The sequence below is a fragment of the Mauremys mutica genome, chromosome 2 (assembly GCF_020497125.1).
Source record: "Mauremys mutica isolate MM-2020 ecotype Southern chromosome 2, ASM2049712v1, whole genome shotgun sequence".
In the NCBI taxonomy this organism is placed as follows: Eukaryota; Metazoa; Chordata; order Testudines; family Geoemydidae; genus Mauremys; species Mauremys mutica.
Window position 1 is genome coordinate 226,368,596 of NC_059073.1, and position 23,898 is coordinate 226,392,493.

The 23,898-nt window shown below is 43.5% G+C and overlaps 1 protein-coding gene across 6 annotated transcripts; it reads left to right on the top strand.

The window, feature by feature from the left end:
• Positions 1-337: 337 nt before the first annotated feature.
• On the top strand, positions 338-23,073 carry SGO1 (shugoshin 1). Of its 6 annotated transcripts, none has more exons than XM_045004986.1 (10): positions 338-741; positions 6,679-6,827; positions 6,911-7,107; positions 9,003-9,107; positions 10,946-11,019; positions 12,111-12,277; positions 14,964-15,824; positions 17,874-18,053; positions 21,917-22,103; positions 22,325-23,073. In XM_045004986.1, exons 2-10 carry the CDS (start codon positions 6,686-6,688, stop codon positions 22,464-22,466), a joined length of 2,055 nt encoding a protein of 684 aa, XP_044860921.1. In that variant the 5' UTR covers positions 338-741; positions 6,679-6,685; the 3' UTR covers positions 22,467-23,073. The 6 variants fall into 6 exon arrangements, with proteins under 6 accessions (XP_044860921.1, XP_044860925.1, XP_044860926.1 ...); XM_045004987.1 differs by having other exon boundaries at positions 724-815; XM_045004989.1 differs by lacking the exon at positions 338-741 and adding an exon at positions 3,148-3,688.
• The last annotated feature ends 825 nt before the right edge of the window (positions 23,074-23,898 follow it).

Consider the following 23,898-nt stretch of genomic DNA (forward strand, 5'->3'; position numbering starts at 1 on the left):
GGGCGTGGAGGGGGGCAGGGCAGACCAGGGCTGGGTACTGAGGGTGCAGGGCAGGGAGGATCTGGAGAGCATAGGGAGGGTCTGGAGGGGGGCAGGGCAGACCAGGGCTGGGTACTGAGGGTGCAGGGTGAGGGCAGAGAGGATTTGGAGAGAGCGTAGGGAGGATCTGGAAGGGAGCAGACCAGGGCTGGGTACTGTGGGGGCAGGGTAGACCAGGGCAGAGAGGATTTGGAGAGAGCATAGGGAGGACAGGGAGGGTGGCAGGGCAGACCAGGGCTGGGTACTGGGGGGGCAGGGCGGGTCTGGCGGGGGGCAGGGCAGGGCTAGGTACTGAGGGGACACAGCAGGAGCTACAGTGAGCCCAGTGGCGCTAGGCTCTGCAAGTAGCTGCGGGTCCAGGGCCGTGACGCAGCGGCAGCCACCTTGAACCGCCGACCACACCCGTGTCGGGATGCCAACGTATCACGAACGTAGCTGTGGCTGCGGAGCTCTTGGGAGCGCCGAGGAGGAGGCCGCACTCAACAGCGGGGAGGGGCACTAAGAGGCGACGGCCGCGGAGCAGAAGAACCCGGATGACAACAGCAACATTGGCACGTTCGCCGCCCTTGGTTGCGCGGTGACGTCACGCATAGCTTGTCGCGGGACGTCCAGCCAATGGGCGGAGGAAGCGGAGAATTTCGAACTAGGAAGATTCCGGAAGCGAGGAAGGAGCCAACGGTCTAAGCGCCGGAGTCCGTTAAGGTCAGGTTCGGAGATAAACGAGAGCGCGCGAGCGACCGAGAAGCGGCGGCCGCTTGCACAGGCTGCGGGCCGGGGTCAGTGGCGCTGCTGCGCGGCCCGAGCTGCCCAGTATGCGGGGGAAGGGCCGGTGGATGGGGCCCGATGGGGGAGGGGACTCACTTCCTGTCACCCCAGGGGCAGGCCGAAGCTCTAGTCTCCGCCCGGGCCGTGTAGGGCCCGTGGGGGAGGCGGGTTGGCGGGCGGGTTAAACTCGGCCCGGGCGCGGGGACAGGCCGTGATGGGCGCTTGCGGCGTGCGCCAGTTGTCTCGGGTTTGGTCTCTTCCAGAGCTGCCCCGAGAAGGGAGGGGTCACACGCTCCGAGCTGCTCTTAGATCAGGGGTCTCAAACTCAAACGGCCACCAGTACATTGACCTGAGGGCTGCATTACTGACACCTCCCCGCCGTCCTGCCCTGTCGGCCCCGCCCCCACTCCATCCCCTTCCATGAGGCCCCTGCCCCCCCTCCAACCCCTTCCCCGAAATCCCCACCCCAACTCTGCCCCCTCCCTGCCCCCCAGGGGCGGGTGCAGGAGGGGTGTGGCAGGGGCTCAGGGCAGGGAGTTGCGGTGTGGGGTGCAGGAGGGATGAGGGGTGCAGCAGAGGGCTCAGGGCAGTGGGTTGGGGTGCAGGAGGGGTGTGGCAGGTGGTCTGGGTGCAGAGTGCAGCAAGGGGCTCAGGGCAGGGGGTTGGGGTGCAGGAAGGGTGTAGCAGGTGGTCTGGGTGCAGGGTGCGGCAAGGGGCTCAGGGTAGGGGGTTGGGGTGCAGGAAGGGTGTAGCAGGTGGTCAGGGCGCAGCAGAGGGCTCAGGGCAGTGGGTTGGGGTGCAGGAAGGGTGTAGCAGGTGGTCTGGGTGCAGGGTGCGGCAAGGGGCTCAGGGCAGGGGGTTGGGGTGCAGGAAGGGTGTAGCAGGTGGTCAGGGTGCAGCAGAGGGCTCAGGGCAGGGGGTTGGGGTGCAGGAAAGGTGTAGCAGGTGGTCTGGGTGCAGGGTGCGGCAAGGGGCTCAGGGCAGGGGGTTGGGGTGCAGGAAGGGTGTAGCAGGTGGTCTGGGTGCAGGGTGCGGCAAGGGGCTCAGGGCAGGGGGTTCGGCTGTGGGAAGGGTTCGGGGGGCGGGCTCTGGCCCAGCGCACACCAGGGGCAGGGCAGGCTCCCTGCCTGCCTCCCCCACACCGCTCTGGGAAGTGGCTTGAATGTGGGGGAGCTGAGGCACAGGTGTGTGGCTGTTGCTTCAGGCTCCGCCCCCAGCATCTCCCATTGGCTGGGAACGGGGAACCGTGGCCAATGGGAGCTGCTTGGGGGTGGTGCCTAAAGTAACATCAACATACACCCCTGTGCCTCTCCTCTCCCGGGTTCTGTCTGCTTCCTGGAGTGGCCTGGGGGCAGGGCAGGCAGGTAGGGAGCCTGCTGTGCCCCTGGTGAGCGTCGGGCTGGAGCCACTGTAGGTAAACGCTGGGGGAGCTGCGAGGAGCTCGCGGGCCGCAGAAAATACAGCCCGCGTGTTTGAGACCCCTGTCTCAGATACATGGGGGCTGCTTCATGGGGACTCCAGGCTCCTCTTTCACTTTGGGGGTGGATATCCGGGGCGCTGTGCACTGAGCCCGGCTCTGACTAGCCCAAGCCCCCTCTTATCACGCACTTGAACTAGTTTGCCCTCATTTTTTAAATAAGAAAGTAAAGGTTTTTCTTCTCTCTCCCAAGACCATCACAAAATATGCTCAGTTTCACTGATCATAAGCACACTCCTCCTTTCAGTGCACAGAGCCATATGCTGCTTTTTCAGTTTTACCTTATCACTCTCTTTTAAGGGTACATCTACACTGGAAGAAAAAGACAAAACCTTGCCACAGCAGTGAGTCTAGAGCCCAGGTCAACAGGCTTGGGTTTGCACTCTGGCGCTAAAAATAGCAATGTTCCAGCTCTGGCCTCAGACCCATTCACTTTGCTGGGTTTTGGAGGCCAAGCAGGAACATCTACACTGCTATTTTTAATGCCAAAGTCTGTAGACCCAGTCTCTGAAGCTGACAGCCAGTGGGATTTTTTCAATATAAATGTACCCCTAGGGTACCCTTGAGGGGGGAGAGTCTCAGTCCTGAACATTTACACTGCAATTAAACAACCCCTTAGCACAATGGTCTCCAAACTTTTTACATTGTGCTTCGCCCTTACCTGTAATGTGATCTGTCTGCGTCCCCCACCCCCAGGAGCTTCAGTCAGGAGCCAGGGCTCACAGCAGGTCTGCCTCCTGAGGCTGGGGCCGGGACTCACGGCTGGAGGCTGAGGTTGGGGCTGTGGCTGGGAGCAGGGCCGCAGTCAGGTGCAGAGCCTAAGCCCAGAGCCAGAGGCTGGGGGCGAGGCTGGGAGTGGAACTATGGCCAGGAGCTGGAGGCAGAGCAGGGCTGGGAGATGCCCCCTCCCCACCTCCTGTGAGGGCTGGCCTGGGTCCTCAGGCCCCCTTCCTATCTCCTCCGAATGTTCCTCTGTGCTCCCACAGTTTGCGGACCACTGCCTTAGCCTGAGCCCCATGAACCTGAATTTAGCTGACCTGGACCAGCTGCAGGTGTTTAATTGCAGCATAGACATACCTTTAGAGTCTGGGGAAGAACACTCATGAGTAGAGAGGGGCAAAGCTTTTGGAACAAATAATTTATTTGATTAAAAGTGCTGTTTCAGTTGCCCCAGTACTATCCATGACTTTGATACTAATAGTTTGGACACCCCCACCCCAATTTTTTTTATTGATTGAGGGGTGGTTAGAATCAGAGGAGGAGTCTGGCCAGAGGAGGAAATGCTGTCTCCTATCACTTTTAGCCCCATGGTTAGGGAAACTCATCCAGTATGTGGGAGACCAAGATTTGTTTCCCCCTCTCCCTGATGTGAAGTAGGAACATGAACATGGGCCTCACAACTTTCAGGTGAATGTTCTAACCACCAGACTATCCTCATACTCTAATTCAATGGCTATTCAAGTCATCACTACTGCCTCCTCCTCTATTGTGAATCTAGCCCTTTAAAAATGCACAGAAATAAAATGTTTCAGGTTGAATAAAATGCTTAGTTCAATCAGGAATTACTTTGTCAATTTACCAAAAATTTTGGAATTTTTCAGTTTTGGTTCAACCCAAACTGATTTTTTTTTCAACTTTTCTGACCTGTCAGTTAACTGAAAAATCATTTATTTGAAGAGCTGTACTCTTGAGCTCCCCCAGAGCAGTTCATGAAAAATGTAATGGACCATCAACAAAATAGTAAAGTTGACTGTACACAACTGAGAAAGTAAATAAGGAAGTGTTATTTACTCCTTTTCGTAACACAAGAACTAGGGGACACCAAATGAAATTAATAGGCAGCAGGTTTAAAACAAACAAAAGGAAGTATTTTTTCACACAACATACAGTCAACCTGTGGAGCTCCTTGCCAGAGGATGTTGTGAAGGCCAAGACTATAACAGAGTTCCAAAAAAAGAACTAGATACAGTAACTCCTCACTTAACGTTGTAGTTATGTTCCTGAAAAATGCAACTTTAAGCGAAATGATGTTAAGCAAATCCAATTTTCCCATAAGAATTAATGTAAGTGGGGGGGTGTCATAAACAGATAGTTAAGGGTTAATATCTCTTTCACCTGTAAAGGGTTAACAAGCTCAGTGAACCTGGCTGACACCTGACCAAAGGACCAATCAGGGGACAAGATACTTTCAAATCTCGGTGGAGGGAAGTCTTTGTTTGTGCTTTTTGTGTTCTTGTCCGTTCTCTCTTGGATCTAAGAGGGGCCAGACGTGCAGCCAGGTTTCTCCAATCTTTCTGAAACAGTTTCTCATGTGCCAGATAGTAAGTACTAGCTAGAAGGCGGATTAGTCTTTTGTTTGTTTTCTTTATTGCAAATGTGTATTTTGCTGGAAGGATATTTTACCTCTGTTTGCTGTAACTTATATTTTGGCCAGGGGGGAAGGGAGTCCCTCTAGTTTATATATAAGCTGAACCCTATAAACATTTTTCCATCCTGATTTTACAGAGATAAATTTTACTTTTTCTTTCTTTAATTAAAAGCTTTTCTTTTTAAGAACCTGATTGATTTTTTCCCTTGTTTGAGACCCCAGGGGATTAGTCTGACTCACCAGGGATAGGTGGGGGGAAAAGAGGAGGGGAAGGTGAATCCCTCTTTGTTTTAGATCCAAGGAGTCTGAATCAGTGTAGTCTCTCCAGACGACCAAGGGAGGGGGAATGGTTAATTTCTCCTTGTGTTAAGATCCAAGGAGTTTGGATCTGTGTTCCCCAGGGAAGGTTTTGGGGAAACAGGGAGTGTGCCAGACACTGGAATTTCTGGCTGGTGGCAGCGCTATCAGATCTAAGCTAGGATTTAAGCATAGAAGGGTACATGCAGGTCCCCACTTTTGGACGCTAAAGTTCAAAGTGGGGAATAAACCTATGACAGGGGGTCAGGTTCCAGGGAAATTTTTTTCACCAGACAAAAGACTATATTATATATACATACACACACAGTATAAGTTTTAAACAAACAATTTAATACTGGTACACAGTGATGATGATTGTGAAGCTTGGTTGAGGTGGAGGAGTCAGGGTGGGATATTTCCCAGTGAATGCCTTACTGCTAAATGATGAACTAGCAATTTGCTGAGCCCTCGAAGGTTAACTCTCACACTCTACAAGGCAGCAGGAATGGAGGGAGGGGAGACAGCATCACAGACAGGGACATGCACCGTGTGTGTGAGAGAGAGATGCGCGTTTTCCCTTTAAGTATGCTGACCCTACTCCTAAGAACACTGCCTTATTAATTAGATCAGCTTGCTGAGATTGCAGCTGCTGCCAGCAAGCTCCCTCTGTCCTGAGCCCTGTCGTGTGTCCCCCCTGCTCTATGGAAGATGGTGTAAGTGGGGTGCAGGAGTAGGGGGGAGGGGGGACACCCTGACATTAGCCCCACTCGTTCTCCCTCCTCTGCACAGCAAGCAGGAGTCTCGGGGAGCAGCTCCAAGGCAGAGGGCAGGAGTAGCACATGGCAGTGGTGGGACGGACAGCTGAACTGCCGGCAATTGATAGCCTGCTGGGTAGCTGCTGCACAGGGAACTTAGGGGGGCGGGGGGCTGCCAGTCCACCCTGTTTCCAAGCCCCCACCAGCTAGCTGCAACGGGCTGCTCTTCCTGCAAGCAGTGGACAAAGCAGGTGGCTGCCAAACGATGTTAGAAGGGAGCATCACACAACTTTAAACGAGCATGTTCCCTAATTAATCAGCAATGAAACAATGTTAACCAGGATGACTTTAAGTGAGGAGTTACTGTATATTCATGGAGGATAGGTCCATCAATGGCTATTGGCCGGGATGGTGTCCCTAGCGTCTGTTTGCCAGAAGCTGGGAATGGATGACAGAAGATGGATCACTTGATGATTACCTGTTCTGTTTGTTCCCTCTGGGGCACCTGGCATTGGCCACTGTTGGAAAACGGGATACTGGGCTAGATGGACCTTGGGTCTGACCCAGTATGGCCGTTCTTATTGCTGTCAAATGCGAAAAGTGTAAAAAACAAACCAACAACAAGCATCAAAAAACCTCTATTACTCTCAGGCATTATTTGTAGCAATAGTAGGCACAACATTTTCAGATGGAAAGTTCTAGTTCAATCAAGCAACTGATAATGAAGCTAAAAGTCACTGTTTTTCAAGAATCTCCTAACGTCTGCTAACTATATTTAGATCTTAATAACAGTGCTAAATCTCACATCTTATAAATATAGCTGTGTCTGTGGTGAGGAATCTATTATCTGAACTCATTTGTAAAACTGGTTCAGCTAGAATGGATTTTTTCGTAGTGCAGGAGGTCATATAAACCGCTGCTTGCAAGTACATATTCTGAACTATTTAAATCGGTTCTTTGTATTTACCTTTCCTTAGGTAGAACATGGGTGGAGAAAAATGCTTGAAAAGGTCCTTTAAGGACAGTCTGGATGATATAAAAGAACGAATGAAAGAGAAAAGAAATCAAAAATGGGCAAAGTTGGGTAAAACAAACCAGGTCTTGCCTATAAAATGCAAAATAGCAAGTAAGATACTTTACTATTTTGTTTCACATTTTTTCCATAAGCTTGGTTTTTATCATTTCTAAGTATTGTTTATTTTCTTACAGCCAACAGTTCGGTGCAACTGAAAAGCTTGCAAGCAAACAATCGAGCACTAGCTCTAGCTTTGCAAGAGGAAAAAGCCAAAATGAAAGAAGCCCAAGATATCATTCTGCATTTAAAGAAAGAGTATCAGTCTCTGAAGTTTCAGATATTTGTTTTACAAAGAAAACTTAGCTCACAGCAAGCGAAAGAACCTGTTGAGGTATTTTCATTGCAATGACATCTTTCTATTCTAGTAAGAAATAGGTTGAACTTTGAAAGGCTGAATTGTGCCCACTGTGAAGGACTCTAGTTAAAATCAGTTGGAACCACATTTATTTATTAGATAGAATCTGGCTCCAAAGTGTGTACATCTGTGAAAGGATTTCAAAAACTAAGGTCAGGATTTTCAAAAATAGGTGCCTGAAATTAGGCTCATAAATCCTTATTTAGGCACCTATATAAATGGCCTGACTTTTTCAGAAGTGCTTAGCACCCTGCAACTCCAATTAAAGGTAACCCGTCCTTTTGATATTTCTCTCTCCTCTCTTTCCACACTTTGATACGTTGTTTATCACCACCCGTTTATGGTTACTTGGCTAACTTTCAATCCATGAGCTGGTTTTATACATCTAACTCAATTTGAATGAGTTATCAAAAACTATTGTTAAGGTTAAGATTTTGTCTCTGTTATTTTTAGTAAAAGTCATGGACAAGTTGCGGGCAATAAACAAAAATTCATGGATGCCCGTGACCTTCTGTGACTTTTACTAAAAATAACCCATGGGGGCTGACAGCTCCAGCCACAGCAGCTGGTGGCCATAGCAGGGGCTGAAATGGAAGACGTCTATGACTAAATTGTATCCTTAGCCATTGTAATTAGAAAACTTGTGACAAAACAGTTCAATTGGAAAACACTGATTCCTTGAACACAAAAGGTTTGCAAATATGGTACAGTATCAGTGAACTTTCATCAAATCACAGGCAGAGTTCCAATGGAACCCAGCTTAGCGGGATGGGGTCTGTGGCAGTCCTGTCATGTGGACTGCCCCTGGGTTTCTAGAGGATCCACAGCTCCAGGTCAGCCTTGCCATGCAGACTATCCAAGGGTCATGGACCTAAAGACTTCCAGGATCTGTGGCTCCAACGGAACCCCACCAATGTGGGCTGCCCCACGGTTGGGGACCTCAAGTTTCCAGGGTCCAAAGCTCTAGGGCAGCATGCCATGCCAGGATTTCAAGGCTACCTGTGATGGAGCTTGGATGTCCTGGGACTGGCTTCCATGGTCCACAGCTCTGGGACTGCTGTGGCATGTGGACTGCTCTGGCCAGGCAGCCCCACCACTTCCAAATTCTCTAGCTGGCCCAGGAATCTGGAAACCCTGGACTTCATGGTAGGGCTGCCCCAGAGCAGCAGACTCTGGGAGATGTTGACTGAAACTGTTCTTGGTAGTTTTACCAGCAAGGTGAAAACAACAAGAATCATGTCAATTTCAGGCAGCAGACCCTGGGTTCCAGGAACATACTCTGTTTCAGAAACACCATATGTATTGGTGTTTCTAAAATGAAATATTTTCTTAAATTTCTAGTTTGTGGATATTTCAAAAAAGAAAATTTTGTTCCAAAGAAAACCAGAAAAAAACAATTAAAAATTTCTACATTTCTCCCAAACCAGAAATTCACTTTCAGCCAGCTCTAATTGGTATAATGGTTTCAGGTATTTCTTAACTGTCTAAATATCTTTACTTTTCTGTTTTCCCCCTACCCTTTTAATACTATTCAACTTCATACATATTTATAAAAGTCTTTTTTACTTAACTTAGCACCGGCATTAATAGAGCAAGTCAGGACAAGTTTTCCCCCTGTGAAAAATTTTTGATTTTGGGTTTTTAGTGAAAATACTGTGAAACTAATTTTTTTGCATGAAAAAAATTTACTCTTCTTCTGCAAGCTGTAACTGATTCTCTGCTGTTTGGTTATTTTCTCTTTTCTTTGTATAGCATAGTACGCGCAGTACACTTAAAAAAGAGAGAAGTAACCTAATAGTACAAGAGAGAGTGCTACATTGCTTATTTTGAACGAATTAGAGTGAAATTGTTTGCTCTTCTCCTTCCATTAGACCAGATTGTCGATCTTGAGCAAGATTGTTTCTAAAGTTGCTCAAAACCTACTCGATACAGCTGATCTTCTTGGTCCAGCTCAGGATTTGTGTTCCACTGATCTTGTAAGTCCGGCCTGTATTTTTCTTAGATTTGCATGTCTTTTTGTGCATTGTAGTTTTATGGTTCTTGGATAGGTTTTTTAAAAGTGACTTTGCATAAGTCCCATTAGCTTTCAAGGGGACCTGTGTTCCTAAGTCACTTTTGGTGCTTACAAAAATCCCACCCTTTATTATTAATTCAACACCCACAGGATATTAGGTGTTTTTTAGACAGATAAGCTAGACAGTCATTGCCCTGCGGCGCTTACAGTGTAATTGTAGATATGAGGCAGAACTTATCATCTACAAACAAAATAATAATTCTTAACCCTTTATCAGCCCTTTTCACTTGTAGATCTCAAAATCCTTTGCAAAGAGAAACAGTGCAGAGGATAAGGTGATATGGAAGTACAGTAAATAAAGATATGTAATTACTTAAGACTGATATATGCATATTTTAATACATATTCAGTGTGTTTTTCTCCCTTTAGCCCATTTTAAGATAGATTTTGCCAAATACTTAAATCCTATTATCCAAGAGGATACGAACAGCTATTAAAAATGGATGGCAAGGTGTTATGACTATTTTTTACAAGTTTATAGAACTACAACCTATTACAATAACATAGCAGTCAAGATCTTATTCCCACATTTTCAGTTTGACATTTCTAAAATTGGTATGTGGAGGGATACTGCACATCTCTTTGGATTCTAGGTTTTTCTAAATCTTCATTCTCAGAAAATTTTCTCTTGTTAGGTAAATTTTAAACTTTCAGCTAAATTTTCCAAGTGAGATGCAGCATGTATGCTACAAATCCTTGGTTTTATATGTGCATGCATAGATATTAATCTGATTTCCAGTTTCAGAAAAAGTATATAGGCACAGACTATATGCACACTATTTTTTTTTCCCCTCACGGGTGCCTGTCTCCAACTTTGAAAACTTGCCCATCTGAATTTGCATTTTTTAACAGTTTAGTTTCTTTTTTATGACAAATTCTTCATCACTTTCCCTCCACAAACATCCTAAAGGCATGATCTGTTTAAAAAATCTAGTGCCACATTTGGCCCATCATGTTTGTAGCTTTCCTGTTGTCAAAAATCTGGAAGGAAAAGCATTGAAATCAGTCATCATTTGTTCTAATTACATCTCTACCCCGATATAACACGGATTCGGATATAATGCGGTAAAGCAGCGCTCCGGGGGGGCGGGGCTGCGCACTCCAGCGGATCAAAGCAAGTTCGATATAATGCGGTTTCACCTATAACGCGGTAAGATTTTTTTGGCTCCTGAGGATAGCGTTATATCAGGGTAGAGGTATACTTGATTACTAAAATACCATTTAACATTAAACTGTTTGTTGTTTAAAAATATACACTTCTAGGGTGACAGCTTGTATAACAAGCTTTAACAAAGGCGGTTTGTAAAAGATGGCACAATATTAAACCAAATTTATAATCAAAAAGAAAATTCTGTCTTAAAAGAACACAAACATAATTTTTTCAGAATTAATTTTGATATTCTAGTGTCATTTAAATCATGTATCCTAATTTTTTTAAAAGTTCTTATAAAAAAAATTAAAGGCTTCTCTGTTTTAAGTCTGAGTTTTTTTCAACAAGAGAAAAACAGTGAAACTAGTTATCCACAAGAAGCTGTCAAATGTGCAAAGCAAGGAAACTGAAAATTCTATGCTCACGTCTATCAATTATAGTAATGTGTGTTACATTTAACTATATGTACAACATTTTCAGGCAGAAATGTGATTTTTTTCAAGGTCGAGGTGTCCCTTTAACTCATAGGTCTGCTAGAGTTTTGTAACAATCTATATATTACCACTTCATCACAGTATGATTTGTTCTAGCTACAGAACAAGAGGATGTGTCCCTCAATTCTTGAAGACGATGACTCCAGTATTTTAAGACAAGCTGGTTCTCTGTAAGTGCTTTTTTTTTAATGCATTAATTTTTATCTTTGTAAAGCCTACTATAGTAACTACTTAATCAGCATCCTTCTGTTTGCTCATGAAATAATGATGAGGGATAAGCAGTGATGTTTGACAGAATATATCTGTACATTGCCATTAATGTCTGTTTTGAAGCAAAATCTTGGTTTTTGGAGTCCTGTTTGTATGTTTGGCCAATGAAAATGTCACTTTTTTGTGGGGGTGGAGAGTCTTTCCAGGATGCTCAGTGGATTTTCTCTTCAAAAACCATCTGCCCCAAATTTTCCCATTTCCACCCCCAAAAATCCAGATCTGAGGAAAACTACTCCTGGAACATCTAGAAGCATTTGCTCTACTCAACACTTAGCTCTTGGGAGACGGTCTTCTGCTTCTAAATGTACTCAATATCTGTTGTCCCAGGGCATGACATGAGCTCAGAAACTCTACCTGAATCCCTGCATAGCAACATAATGTACTACTAGTAGACCAGTTCATAATTACATCTTTATTACATTTCAGCACAGCTCCTTTCTCCTTCATCCACAAAAAATAGTTTCAATTTAAAAAATTGTTCAGTAGACATAGTAGTGTGCAAAGATGCAGCAGTCAGGTTTTCAAGAGCAATCTGAAATGTTTACAAATAGACTTTAGAATGAAGTTACCCACAATCCTGTACATATCACCAAGTTAGCACTCGAACTCCAGTCACCGCTCTTCCAGAAACATTTTCTAGAGATAAAGATACATTTTGCCAGTGTTAGTCATTGTAAAAAACTAATCACTTTTATAAGTAGATAAATTCTCGTATTGGTAGTAGAATACGATGGTAGAAATGGACTTAAAACTTTCAAGTTAAAGAATGTGCAAGAGTTTAATTTTAAATTTAAAGACATACCTCCTTGATGTAATTCTCAAATGAGAGGGCTGGTGTTTCATACAGAATTGCGGTGGGAAATACTTTTCCAGATTATTACAAAATATTTTTGTAGCAGGAATTAAGGGGAGGAAGCTGCTAAAATAATCAAATAAAATTAATTATCTTAAAATGTATGATTAATATATAAACTCCAACTCTTGTTCCTAGGGGACTTCCTACACATGTTCTTGTTGCAGATGCTAGCCTAGAAGGCGAAATGCTTGGAAATGAAATAGAGAATAATACTGATACAAACAATGCATCTTATTCTATGTCAGATGCCTGGCAGACCTTTAAAAATACCACTTCAGTTAAGAAAATGGCAACAAACACAGGTAACTAAACCTAGGTTTAAACTAGCGATGGTTCTTCCTCCTAAAATTGAAGTAGCAGATGAAAGTCACTTTCAAAAAAGTAAGGATTTTGAAAGTGATTCCTTAAACCATCATCTTTCTTTTCCTGCTTCTGATTTTCTCTTGCAAAATTCTGACCCTGATTGGGTACAGTTAAACTGGTATGCTGCTCAGGTCATATACAGTAACTCCTTGCTTAACATTGTAGTTATGTTCCTGAAAAATGCTACTTTAAGCAAAACGATGTTAAGTGAATCCAATTTCCCCATAGGAATTAATGTAAATGGGGGGGGAGGGGGTTCGGTTCCAAGGAAACTTTTTTCACCAGACAAAAGGCATTATATACATAGAGAGTATAAGTTTTAAACAGTTTTGAACAAACAATACTGTACACAGCAGTGATGATTGTGAAGCATGGTTGAGGTGGTGGAGTAAGAGGGTGGGATATTTCCCAGGGAATGCCTTCCTGCTAAATGATGAACTAGCACTCGGCTGAGCCCTCAAGGGTTAACACGTTCTTGTTAATGTAGCCTCATACTCTACAAGGCAGCAGGTGAGAGGAAACATAATAGATGTACAGCAGTGGCTGCAAACACTTCCCTACAGAAACTGAATGTGGTGATGAACCCACATTATCCCACTTGAGCGCACCACTCCCTGTTCCGGATGGTGCATGCACAGCTGCACAGGCACTGACCTTCCAAAGTGGTGCGTGTGTGTGTGTGTGTGTGTGTGACAGAGATGCGTGTTGCCCCTTTAAGTACGCTGCCCTTTAAAGTAGATCCAGCAAGTTCAGACACAGCAGCAGCTTCCAGCAAGCTCCCTCCATCCTGAGCCCTGTCATGTGTATCTCCCTGCCCCCACCTCCCCCCCCGGCACTCTGTGGACATGGGGTACAAGAGCGGGAGGAGGTGGACACCCTGACATCAGCACCCCTCTCCCCCCCACACTCTGCACAGCAAGCAGGAGGCTCCCTTGAGCAGCTCCAAAGCAGAGGGCAGGAGCAGCACACAGCAGTGGGGGGAGGGACGCCTGAACTGTGGCAATTTGATAGCTTGCTGGGCGGGAGTCCAGCCACACACCTAATTACAGGGAATTTAGGGGAGCTGATGGGGGCGGGGGGCTGCCGGCCCACCCTGGTTCTAAGCCCCCATGAGGACAGGCTGCTCTTCAGGAGAATCCTGCAAGCCATGGACAAAGCAGGTGGCCGAATGACTTATAAGGAAGCATTGCACAACTTTGAACAAGTCTGTTCTCTAATAGATCAGCAATGTAACAATGAAACAACATTATCCAGGATGACGTTAAGTGAGGAGATGCTGTGTATGGCAGGTTGGCAATTTTAAATAAAGTAAGACAATTAGTTTTCAGTATTGTCAACAACATTTTAAAATTCCTGCAACTAGACAGTAAAAAGCAGCAAATCACCAAAGGATTTTCCAAATTACCTTTTAAAAAATTCTTTCTGAGGTGGTGACCATCCCAATTTACAGCGTGTGCCTCCGTGGGAGGGTCTCACCACACATGTTAAAGCAAGGGTTATAACGCTTCTGTATGCACTCTTAACTAGAGCTTTCTCTCTTCCTCCATCACAAAAGCATATGTTAGATATACACAAATGCAGCATGCTTTCTGAAGGTAAAATGGGAAGTAACTACTTAAATACCTTCAATGTAGGATTCTGACTTCTAAAAATTTTGCAGAACTCCCCAACCCTAAAGGTTTTTTTCTGCTCATACGAGCAGTGATAGCATTTTGGAGTACGAGCCAACCTAGCCAGCAGTAGTGGTTATGTGTCCTTGGACTTCTAACTATGAACCATTGAATGTTCCAGTCAGTCCATGGTTGGCTTAACCCTGCCCAATCATCAAACATTTGACTGAAAAATATTATACTCAAAGGGAGTACCAAGAAACTTAACATGCAGATATAGTACCACCGGAAAAATGAAAGGCCACCAAACTCAGAGGTTCTGTGATAATCTTACAAGATGTTCTGAGAGAAGCAGAATAGCAGGTTAAGTATTTTCCCTTCTTTCAAGATTCCATATGTACAAAATTCTCATTCCTGGAGCGTGTAGAATCAGGGATGTCCTAATGTAAAAACCTAGTGATAACTGGTGAAAAGGACCTCAAAATGAAGGTAAATGCCAGGAAAGGACAATTCTTTTAAACAAAAGGGGAGGGATCAGAAGGCAGCATCTCTTAAACAACTGGGGTGTTCTGAGACACTAACTTTCACTACCTACTGAATGATTTGAAAGAATAAACTAACATACAGGCTAAGGGTTTTTTCGTTAGCATATAAACATAATTGTTAAAATGCAAACATTAAAAAAACAACCCTGACCTGACAAACAGGCATGAGCTGCTCCAAAAGCCCTCAGGAGGCAAAGTACTGAGTGAAAGCTATTTGTATCTTCCAAGACAAAACTAATTTTTCCTCACATGCTTGGAAAAAACCTCAGTAAGTCCAAGTCCAGCTATGAATTACGTTTTTTGAGGCTGTGTTCAAGGGATTACTTTGATTGTCCTTATGTCATGGGTCATACTTGCCTGTAGAAAATTCTAGATTGTTCATCTTTGTTAAAAGCCTAAAATTGCCAACAAATTAAACACCTCCAGGTCCAACAACATTTAATTTGACATGTATTATCTTCTTTATTCAGAAGGACAAATATCTGATTTTCATCTGGACAACCTAGAGGCCAATCTGGAAGATACTCTTTTAGATGACGAGGATAGGCAAGTTGGTAATATCTTACCAAAAACTGTATCTACTGGGCGTCGCTGTTCAAACAGGAAAATTCATGTGCATAATCTAGACCATTCAGAAAGGGCTTATTTGACCAGAGAATTTTGTAAACAGGATGAAACTAGACTTGAGAGAAGTCTAGAGAAAGGTAATATAGAAAATATAGAGCCAAATCTTTCTCAATTGAATGAAAACAAGATAAACATGAAGCCAATGTTGGATCAGGCAGATACATTGACTGAATTGAACTGCTCAGTTGCAGAACCTAAACTTAAACAAATTCAGCCTAAAAGCAGAGAAGACTCTCAAACAAAAAGAGAGAAAGTACAAAAAGGAAAATTGGAAGGAAGTAAAAAGACTTCCAGAACAAGATCAAAAAGAGACAGAAGCCAGGAGGAACAAACTTCCAAAGTGAAACTGGATTTATCAGTTGGCTCCAATAACGCTTATGATTTTCAGTTTGAGGAGAATGTCCATATCACACCTTTCCGACAAAACAAGATGAATGATTGTGACCGTGATGTGGATGAAAGAAAGGATACATCTGAATCCGAAACACACAGCAGTGAAGGAAGTGATTCAGAAGAGAATTCTGATGACAGCCTGTATGTGCCTTACAGGTGTCAATCAAAATACAGGAAGAGTTCACATTGCAAAAATGATGGAAGTCCAGTCCATACAAGACCACGCTCTAAAAGACCTGTGGTGTACCAGCAACAGAAAACCGGTAATGAAAAAGAGACTAAGCATACTACATCAAATGAAAAATCTCTCAGTAAGTGATCTTTTTGGAAAGCATCTTCCAATTTTTTTTTTCTATTTAATAGTGATTTTAGTCAATTAAACAAGCTAAATTTTTTAAAGCATTTAAAACTATTAAGTTACTGAAATAAATTTCATATGATGTATTTTTGTAAATGTCAACATTTTTCCCATGGGATAAGTTGTAGTTTTAATGTGCATTTCTTAATTTCCTTTTAAACTGAGTTAATGCATTTCTCGATGGCACTTAATTTTCCCCAAATGAAATGTATTTGAAGGCGTTTTGGGGATGAGGAAAATCAGGAGGCAATATTTTTTTTATAGAAAATTAAGACCATAACAGGATGCCATCAGCTTCTAAAAAATCACACTACTTTCTTTACCTACTGTTGTTACTATAATAGAGTAATTACAGTATTTTTCAATTAAGGAGAGCAGTAGCTCTGGTTTCACTTAAATGTGCATGTTGTTTTCTGTTTAAAAGAGGACTTGACTAAGTGCTAAAATCCACTTGCTTACCTGGATTCTCTTGAAATTTACTCTGCCTCATGTGGGTGCAGGGTAGGGTTAGTGGTCCAAATTTGAAGTCATTTGAGCAAGGGGTTCCTGAGATACAGGATCCTCTCCCCCTTTTTAAAGCATTTTTTAAAATCACCCTGGTTCTAATATTTTTTGCACACACACAGGGCTCCTCAAACTATGGCTCTAATCCTAGTTTAGCCACTCAGGATTTATCTCAGTTATTGCATGGCACGCACTGTCCTTTGGATGCGTTATTCTGAAGTTATTTAAAGTTAGGCTAGGAATTTTGAATTGGAGTGTGATTAGTGCGAAACAAAGAGAATGAAACATGCATGTGCAGGCAGACTAAACCTTTACCACCAATCAAAAAATTTCCAGGCAAATTATTGTCACAGTAATTGGGTGGCTCAAGAAGACATGCTGTGATCATTGAACCACAGCTATACCCAAGCACTGAGAGCCCTACCCATGGCAGCCTTTAGAGAATGTGGGTTGTGTATGTTCCTTGCTCACTGCCTCATTCTGCAGGGGCTCCTTTTGGAAATTTTTCCATGAGACCAAAATTTCTGGTTTGAGTGATATTTTAAAGTGCCACGTGTGGACTGTGATTATACTTTAGAAGTATTGTCAAGGAAATTAGCATTAATTAAATTGAGGTAATATGAAAGATTACAATAAGCAGTTAGCATAATGTAATCATCCTGGCCAGTGGACCTGAGTGTGATCAAAGGAAAGCAGCTGCAGGATTGCTTGGTAAAGAGGGTCCTGATACACAGCTCCTCTAATATGAACAGCTCATAACATTTCCAGATTCTCTTAAGATTTTTGGTGCAGATCTAGGGAATATGGGGGGTTCTGGAGAAAGTAAGAACATGTTGAAGGGGAAATGGAGCGAGTGTAGGGAGGGAAAGTGGATCAGGAGGAGCGGGGCTGTGGCGTTAAGGGAAGATGGGATAAGTGGGGATGGATGGTAGGGAAGGGGATTAAGAGGTTGGTCTTGGGCTGGAGGGGGAACAATGGGGATACAAAGGATTATGTTGTTGGCATGTTGGGGCATCTCTCAGGGACAGTGGAGTTAGGATTATGTTTCAGGGGTGGTATTTACTTTAACTTTGTATTTCCTTGCTTTCAGAATGTAGATGACTTGAGGTTTGGGACAGGCACAAGGCGCTACTAAGCAATCTTGAGTCTGCATTAAGGAAATTTTGGGGCACTTTGTTTTTTGTTTGTTTACTTTGTTTGACAGTATTGTCAAACTCAAATTGACAGGGAGATTCCAGAGTAGGGTATAGTAGCTGAAATTCCTTTTTTAAAATTGACTACACTAAATTTAGTGTCCCCTTTTACTCACTTCAGCTCCCCTTATAACAGTTAATCTAAATGCATGAAAAAATTTATTCTAATTTTATACATAAACAATATGTAATCTTTTACATACTTTACTGATGTAGGGGGATATGTGTACTGTCAAATTTTCCATATAAAAAACGATAAAGTGCACAACCCAGTGGGGGTTCTAAAAATCTGTTTAAAATTGCAGGCACTGTTGAAAATATTCCAGTGGATAGTACCTCCATGATCAGGAAAATTAACATTCAGTCAAACACTGTGATGAAAGTAGATGAAGTAAAATCATATTCTCTTCTATGTGCTATGGATACAGTACCAAAAGTAGATAAGAATTCTTCCTCTGGAAATATATATTGCGATTTTGCTAAAGGTACTTTTGTTTGTTTGGGTTTTATTTGTTTGTTGCTTGCTGCTTGCCATCTTTGACTAGTTTATGTCACAGTAGCACTCTGGTCACTGACTCCATTGAGTTAGGTGCTGTACAATCACAAAACAAAAATCTCTGGAGTTCCATTATTCTTTTTTAAAGGCAATGCTCTTGAACACCCCCACATCAGTTAGTAGTTGGTTCTGTGAGATCAAACTGAAGTTCTAAAACCCCTGATGTTGATTTTTAACAAATCGTTGCTTACTGTGGAAGTTCCAGAAGACTGGAAACAGGCAAACGTGTCAATATTTAAAAAAAATTAAAGGGATGACCTGGGTAGGTTAACCTGACATTGATCCTGGGCAAAGTCATGGAAAGGCTAATATGGAATGCAGTTAGTAAAGAATGGTAGCATAAATAATGCCAAGCAACATTGTGAGACAGGGCTTGTTTTCCATTTTCAATGAGTTTACAAGCTTGTTGATACCTTTATCTTTGATATAATATACTTAAGACTTCTGAAAGCCATTTTATATAGTCCTGTGTGACATTCTGATTAAAAATTAGTACTATATACAAAATCAGGTAATCTATATTAACTACTAGGTCTCAAAATGTAATTGTAACTGGCAAATCATCATCCAAAGGGAGCATTGCTAATAGTTTTCCGTGGCAATCTGTTATTGGCCCACTATCGTTCAATGTCTGTATGGATGATCTGAAAGAAGAATAAGACCATTGGTGGTAAAATTTGCAGATGACACACAAGTTGGTGGAGTGGTAAATAATGAGGGGGGCGGGTCAATTATGCAGAGTGATCTCGATTGCTTGGTAAGGTGGGCTCATTTGAACATGTGTTAATACCACCAAATGCAAGGTTATCCATCTAGGAAAAGAGACTAGGTCACACTTATGATGGGAAACTATATCCTAGAATGCAGTGACCCTGATAAGCATTTAGGGGTCATGTGATAGCCAGAAGAACATGAGCTTCCAGTGCAATGCTGTAGTTAAGAAGGCTACTGTGATCTTTAGTTGTTCAAGCAGGGACATATCAAGTAGAATGAGAGAAAGGTGGTATTATTTCTTAATATGGAATTAATGAGACCAACACTGGAATCCTGGGTTCAATTTTGGTGTCCACACTTCCAAAATGATGTTTAAAAACTGGAAAGGATTGAGAAAAGAGTTAAAAATTATTAGAGGTCTGGAAAACATGACTTACACTGAAAGACTTTAAGCTTTATCTGTTTAATATATCCAACAGAAGGTTGAAGTGACCTGTTCACTGTCTATAAGTACCTACTGCGGGGAAGAAGTTTCAGATAGATGGTTCTTTAATCTATCAGAAGAAGGCATAACAAGAGCCTACGGTTGGAAGCTGCAGCTAGACAAATTCAAATTAGAAATAAGGGTGAAGTTTTAATAGGATAACTGAATTGGAATAGGCCCTTCCAAATTCATGGCCATGAAAAAACATGTCACAGATCATGAAATCAAGCTATTAGAGGGGAGCCAGCCAGGAGCGCCAACTGTTCACTGGGCTTCAGCTGCTAGTCCACCAGGCTGGGGAGGGACAGGACGACTTCTTCCCCTGCACAGCTGCTCTCTGGGGGGAGAGATCAAACCCACCTCTAGGTATCTCCCCCCAGCTGCAAGAAGCTCCGTGGCTGCTGCCAGCTATGAAGGTTCCCAGCAGCACGGGGCAGATCAGACCCACCTACACCTTCAGAAATCTCCCCAGCTGCAGGAAGCTCCGTGGCTGCTGCCTTCAGAGCTGGACTCTGAAAGCAGCACAGCCCCAAAACTTGTGCAGCCAGGGGAGGTACCCAAAGGTGGGTCTGATCTTTCCCCACTCACCCCCCGAGAGTAGCTGTGCAGGGGAAGAGGAAGTCCTGTCTCTCCCCAGCTCAGCTGGGACTAGCAGCTAGGAGCCACCAGCAGGGGTGCTCCCAGCAGCACAGGGGAGATCAGGCTTATCCCACCTCCGAGAATTTCCCTCGGCTGCAGGAAACTCCATGGCTGCTGCCTTCAGAGCCCAACAGCGCAGAAGTGAGGGTGGTAATACCATGACCCTCTACATCAGTTTTGTGACCCCCTTTTGGGTTGGGAATCCCACAGTTACAACACTGTGAAATTTCAAATATAAACATCCAAAAATGTGAAATTGGCCAATTTTAAAACCCGCAGACCATGAAGTGGATCAAATTGGACTGTGAATTTGGTAGAGCCCTAGTGATAATGGTGGATGCTTTATACTTATGAGTTTTAAAGCAAGACTGGATACATTTTTTAAAGATATGGCATACCTCTTTATAAAGCAAAATTTCTAGTTTAACAAATATAAAGGTAACAAAGTGGGGTTTTAAAAATAAATGGCTATAAAGCTTGCATCATCAGTGAGGACCATGTACCTGCATATATTTGCACAGGGTTGGAGAAGCCTGTGGCGCTTGTAAACTCCAGACACATCTTAATTTTTGGTTGCTTTTTTTATAAGAATCTTTTCTGTGGAATTCTTTAGCTTTTCATAATTTGCCAAAGGCAGTATTCTGTGACAAGAATACACATAGCTGCTATACATAAATCACTCCTAGCTTTAGACCAATGCCTGGCAATATCAATCACAGAACACTGGAGCCTTTACTTTTCTAGGACAGTGATTAAAATGCAGCTCAGGTCAGTTGTGACCAAAAGTCATAGCTTTAGATGACTCTTGGAAGCTGGTGACACAAGTGGGTGTTGTCAGTTGAGTTTAGTGCAGCGTTTCTCAAACTGGGGTCTGTGGACCCCTGGGGGTCCCTGGGCCCTGCTGATCATCTTCTCCCCCTCCCTCCCAGCTCCTCCTGCACATTAAAAGTCCAGCAGCGTAGCGAGGCTAAGGCATGCTTCCTACCTGCCCTGGCTCCCTGCTGCTCCCAGAAGGGGCCAGCATGTCCTTGCAGCCCTCGGGGGGGAGGCAGTTCTTGCTTGCTGCCCCTGCCCCAAGCGCTGACTCCACAGTTCCCATTGGCCGGAAACTTTGGCCAATGGGAACTGCGGGAGCAGTGCCTGCAGGCAGGGGCAGCTCGCAGAGACCCCCTGACCCCCCCCCCACACTGCCTAGGAGCCACTGCCAGAGGGATGGGCCGGTCGCTTTCAGGAGCCTCCTGAGGTAAACGCCCAGCCGGAGCCTGCACCCCTGCCCCAGCCCAGAGCCTGAACCTAAACTCCCTCCCAGAGCCCTCACCCATCCTGTACCCAGACTCCCTCTCAGAGCCCACATCCCCTCCCATACCCAAACTCCTTCCCAGAGCCTGAACCCCAAACCCTGCCTGGTGAAAGTGAGTGAGGGTGGGGGAGAATGAGTGGTGGAAGGAGAGGGGATGGAGTGGGGCCTCAGGGAAGGCGGCGGGGAAGGGGAGAGTGAGGAGGCTTGGGGGTCCCTGAACATTTTTAAATCAAAATGGGGGGCCTGAAGTTCTAAAGTTTGAGAATCATTGGTTTAATTGATAGATGTCCCCAGAACTAACATGGTTTACTAGCAGCTAAGGCTAAGGTTTGAATGGGCATGGAAATGAAATTGCTCTCGGTTTTCCTTTAAAGGTAGTTCATCCTGGACAAGGTTTGAAGCACTTTGTGATGTTGGCAAGTTGGAACTTTGCTGCTCTCAAAGCAGAAGTTTTTCTTGAGAACAGATTAATTTGGTCTGCCCCACACGCATTCTGATTTACGGAATAAATCCCTTTATTAGACAAAACTACATTGATTTTTTTCTCCCCCGGGAAAACTTTTGATCCTTGTCTCAATAAGTACTGTGTTAATTAGTTTAAAACAAATAACAGGTAGCATAGCAATGCAAAAAAGTATCCATTCAATTCTTTCAGCAGGGAAACCTGAGGCTTCTCAAACATCTCGTCTTCATCTCTGTGATGTCACCAACATCTCTTCATCATCTGGTACAAAAAGTAGAATCTCTCATCCATTTTTAAGTATTGATGAAAAACCAGGAATTCCCAGCCACAAACGCAGGTGTACTATTAATGTGAATTACAAGGAACCAAGTATCAGCAGGTTAGTATCTTATTTTATTGTCCCAGTTCAATGTACTAAAATTTTTGTACAAGAAGGTAGATTTAGGATTTAATTTGATTGGAAATAAAGGCTTTGGTGAGAACTTTAGTAATTTGAATTGCTCAAGTAAGATTGTTAAATGTAACTTTTTAAGCTGAAAACTACATTGTGTTACAGCTAAAGCTGTGCAAGAATAACTTTTTTCTAAATTAATTTGACAGGAAGCTCAGAAGAGGAGATCCGTTTACGGATATGTGTTTTCTGAACTCTCCAATTTTCAAGCAGAAAAAAGATCCTAAACACAGTTCTGTTAAAAAGGAATCTCTGTCCCAATACAATGAGGCATTTGTTGGATGTCGTTGAGAAGCCCTTTTGCACCCCCTTGTGGAGCTCTGTGGCAAAGAACATTTGGTAAACAAATTTGCTATGTAACTTGACACTTATCAAAATGTCACATTACAGTTATGCCATAAGAATGTCTTGCTCAGTCTCTGTCCTGTGTACCAGGGAAATCTAACTATATTTGAGTAAGCAGTGATAACTATAGACTATTTTAAATTTAGATTCCATGGGAATTTCAATAGGGCTCAGATGAATACTTTAAGATCATGAATTTAATAGAGTAAGGAGTAACTGTTACTGTGCTTGTTTGTTATAAAAGCAGTCTTGCTACCCAGCAAGTGTTTCTATTTAAACTCTTTGATTCCTGAACTCCACTGTGAAGTCCATTATCTGAAGGCATGTTGAGAATCTCTGGTGTAAAAAGATAAGCACTGTGTGAATTATTTGACTGATTACTAGATTTGTCAGTCCCTTCTTATTGTAACCCCTCACTTGATGTAGCTGAATTATAGTAAATTTTGGGATTAGATTACAATTTTAAGTGAGCAAGTTTGTATAGCTATCTTGTTACTTACACAAACCTGTAGTCTACTAATGTTGAAATGTATAATAAAACTTTTAGATTTTATAAAGTCTTGTAGAGAACTTACATTCTAACTGCAATGGTTTCAGTCTAAGGGCAGGTCTACACTATGGGGAAAAGTCAAATTAAACTATGCAATTTGAGTTACGGTAGTAGCGTAACTCAAGTCATCGTAGCTTAGATCTACTTACTGCGGGGTCGATGAGAGAAACTCATTCCGGAGGAGTACTAGAGTCAATGGGAGAGTGATCAGCGGTCAATTTAGCAGGTCTTCACTAGACCCACTAAATCAACCCCTGGTGGATCGATCACTGCAGCGTCGATCCCACTGGTAGTGGAGACAAACCCTAAGTAAGGTTATGTCCGCACTACAGTTTGTCAGCATAATTTACGTTGCTCAGGGGGGTGAATAAATACCTCCCAGAACAACATAACTTACACTGACATAGCGCTGTTTACAATGTCAGTGAGAGAGCTTCTCCTGCCGACGTAGCTTCTGCTGCTCGTGGGGGCTGGAGAAGTTAAGCTGATGGGACAGCTTTCTCCTGGTGGCTTACAGCAGCTATATTAGAGAGCTTACAGAGGCACAGCTGCATCATGGCAGCTGGCACCGCTGTAAATTCTCTACTGTAGCTGTGCCCTGGCTTAGAGGTGGTAAAGAAAATGTTAAAGCTTCTTGCTCTGACTCCAGCTGTTGGCATTTTAAGTTCCATGTGAAAGAAGTAGAGTTAGTATATAGCTAAACTGTGCAAGTCAAACCAAAAATACCAGATAAGCTATATGAGTAACAATGTATCCTGAAGCAGTCTTCAGGTGCAATTTTTTTCCAATATTAAGCTCTATTTACATAGTCTAAAGAATAGTAAAACA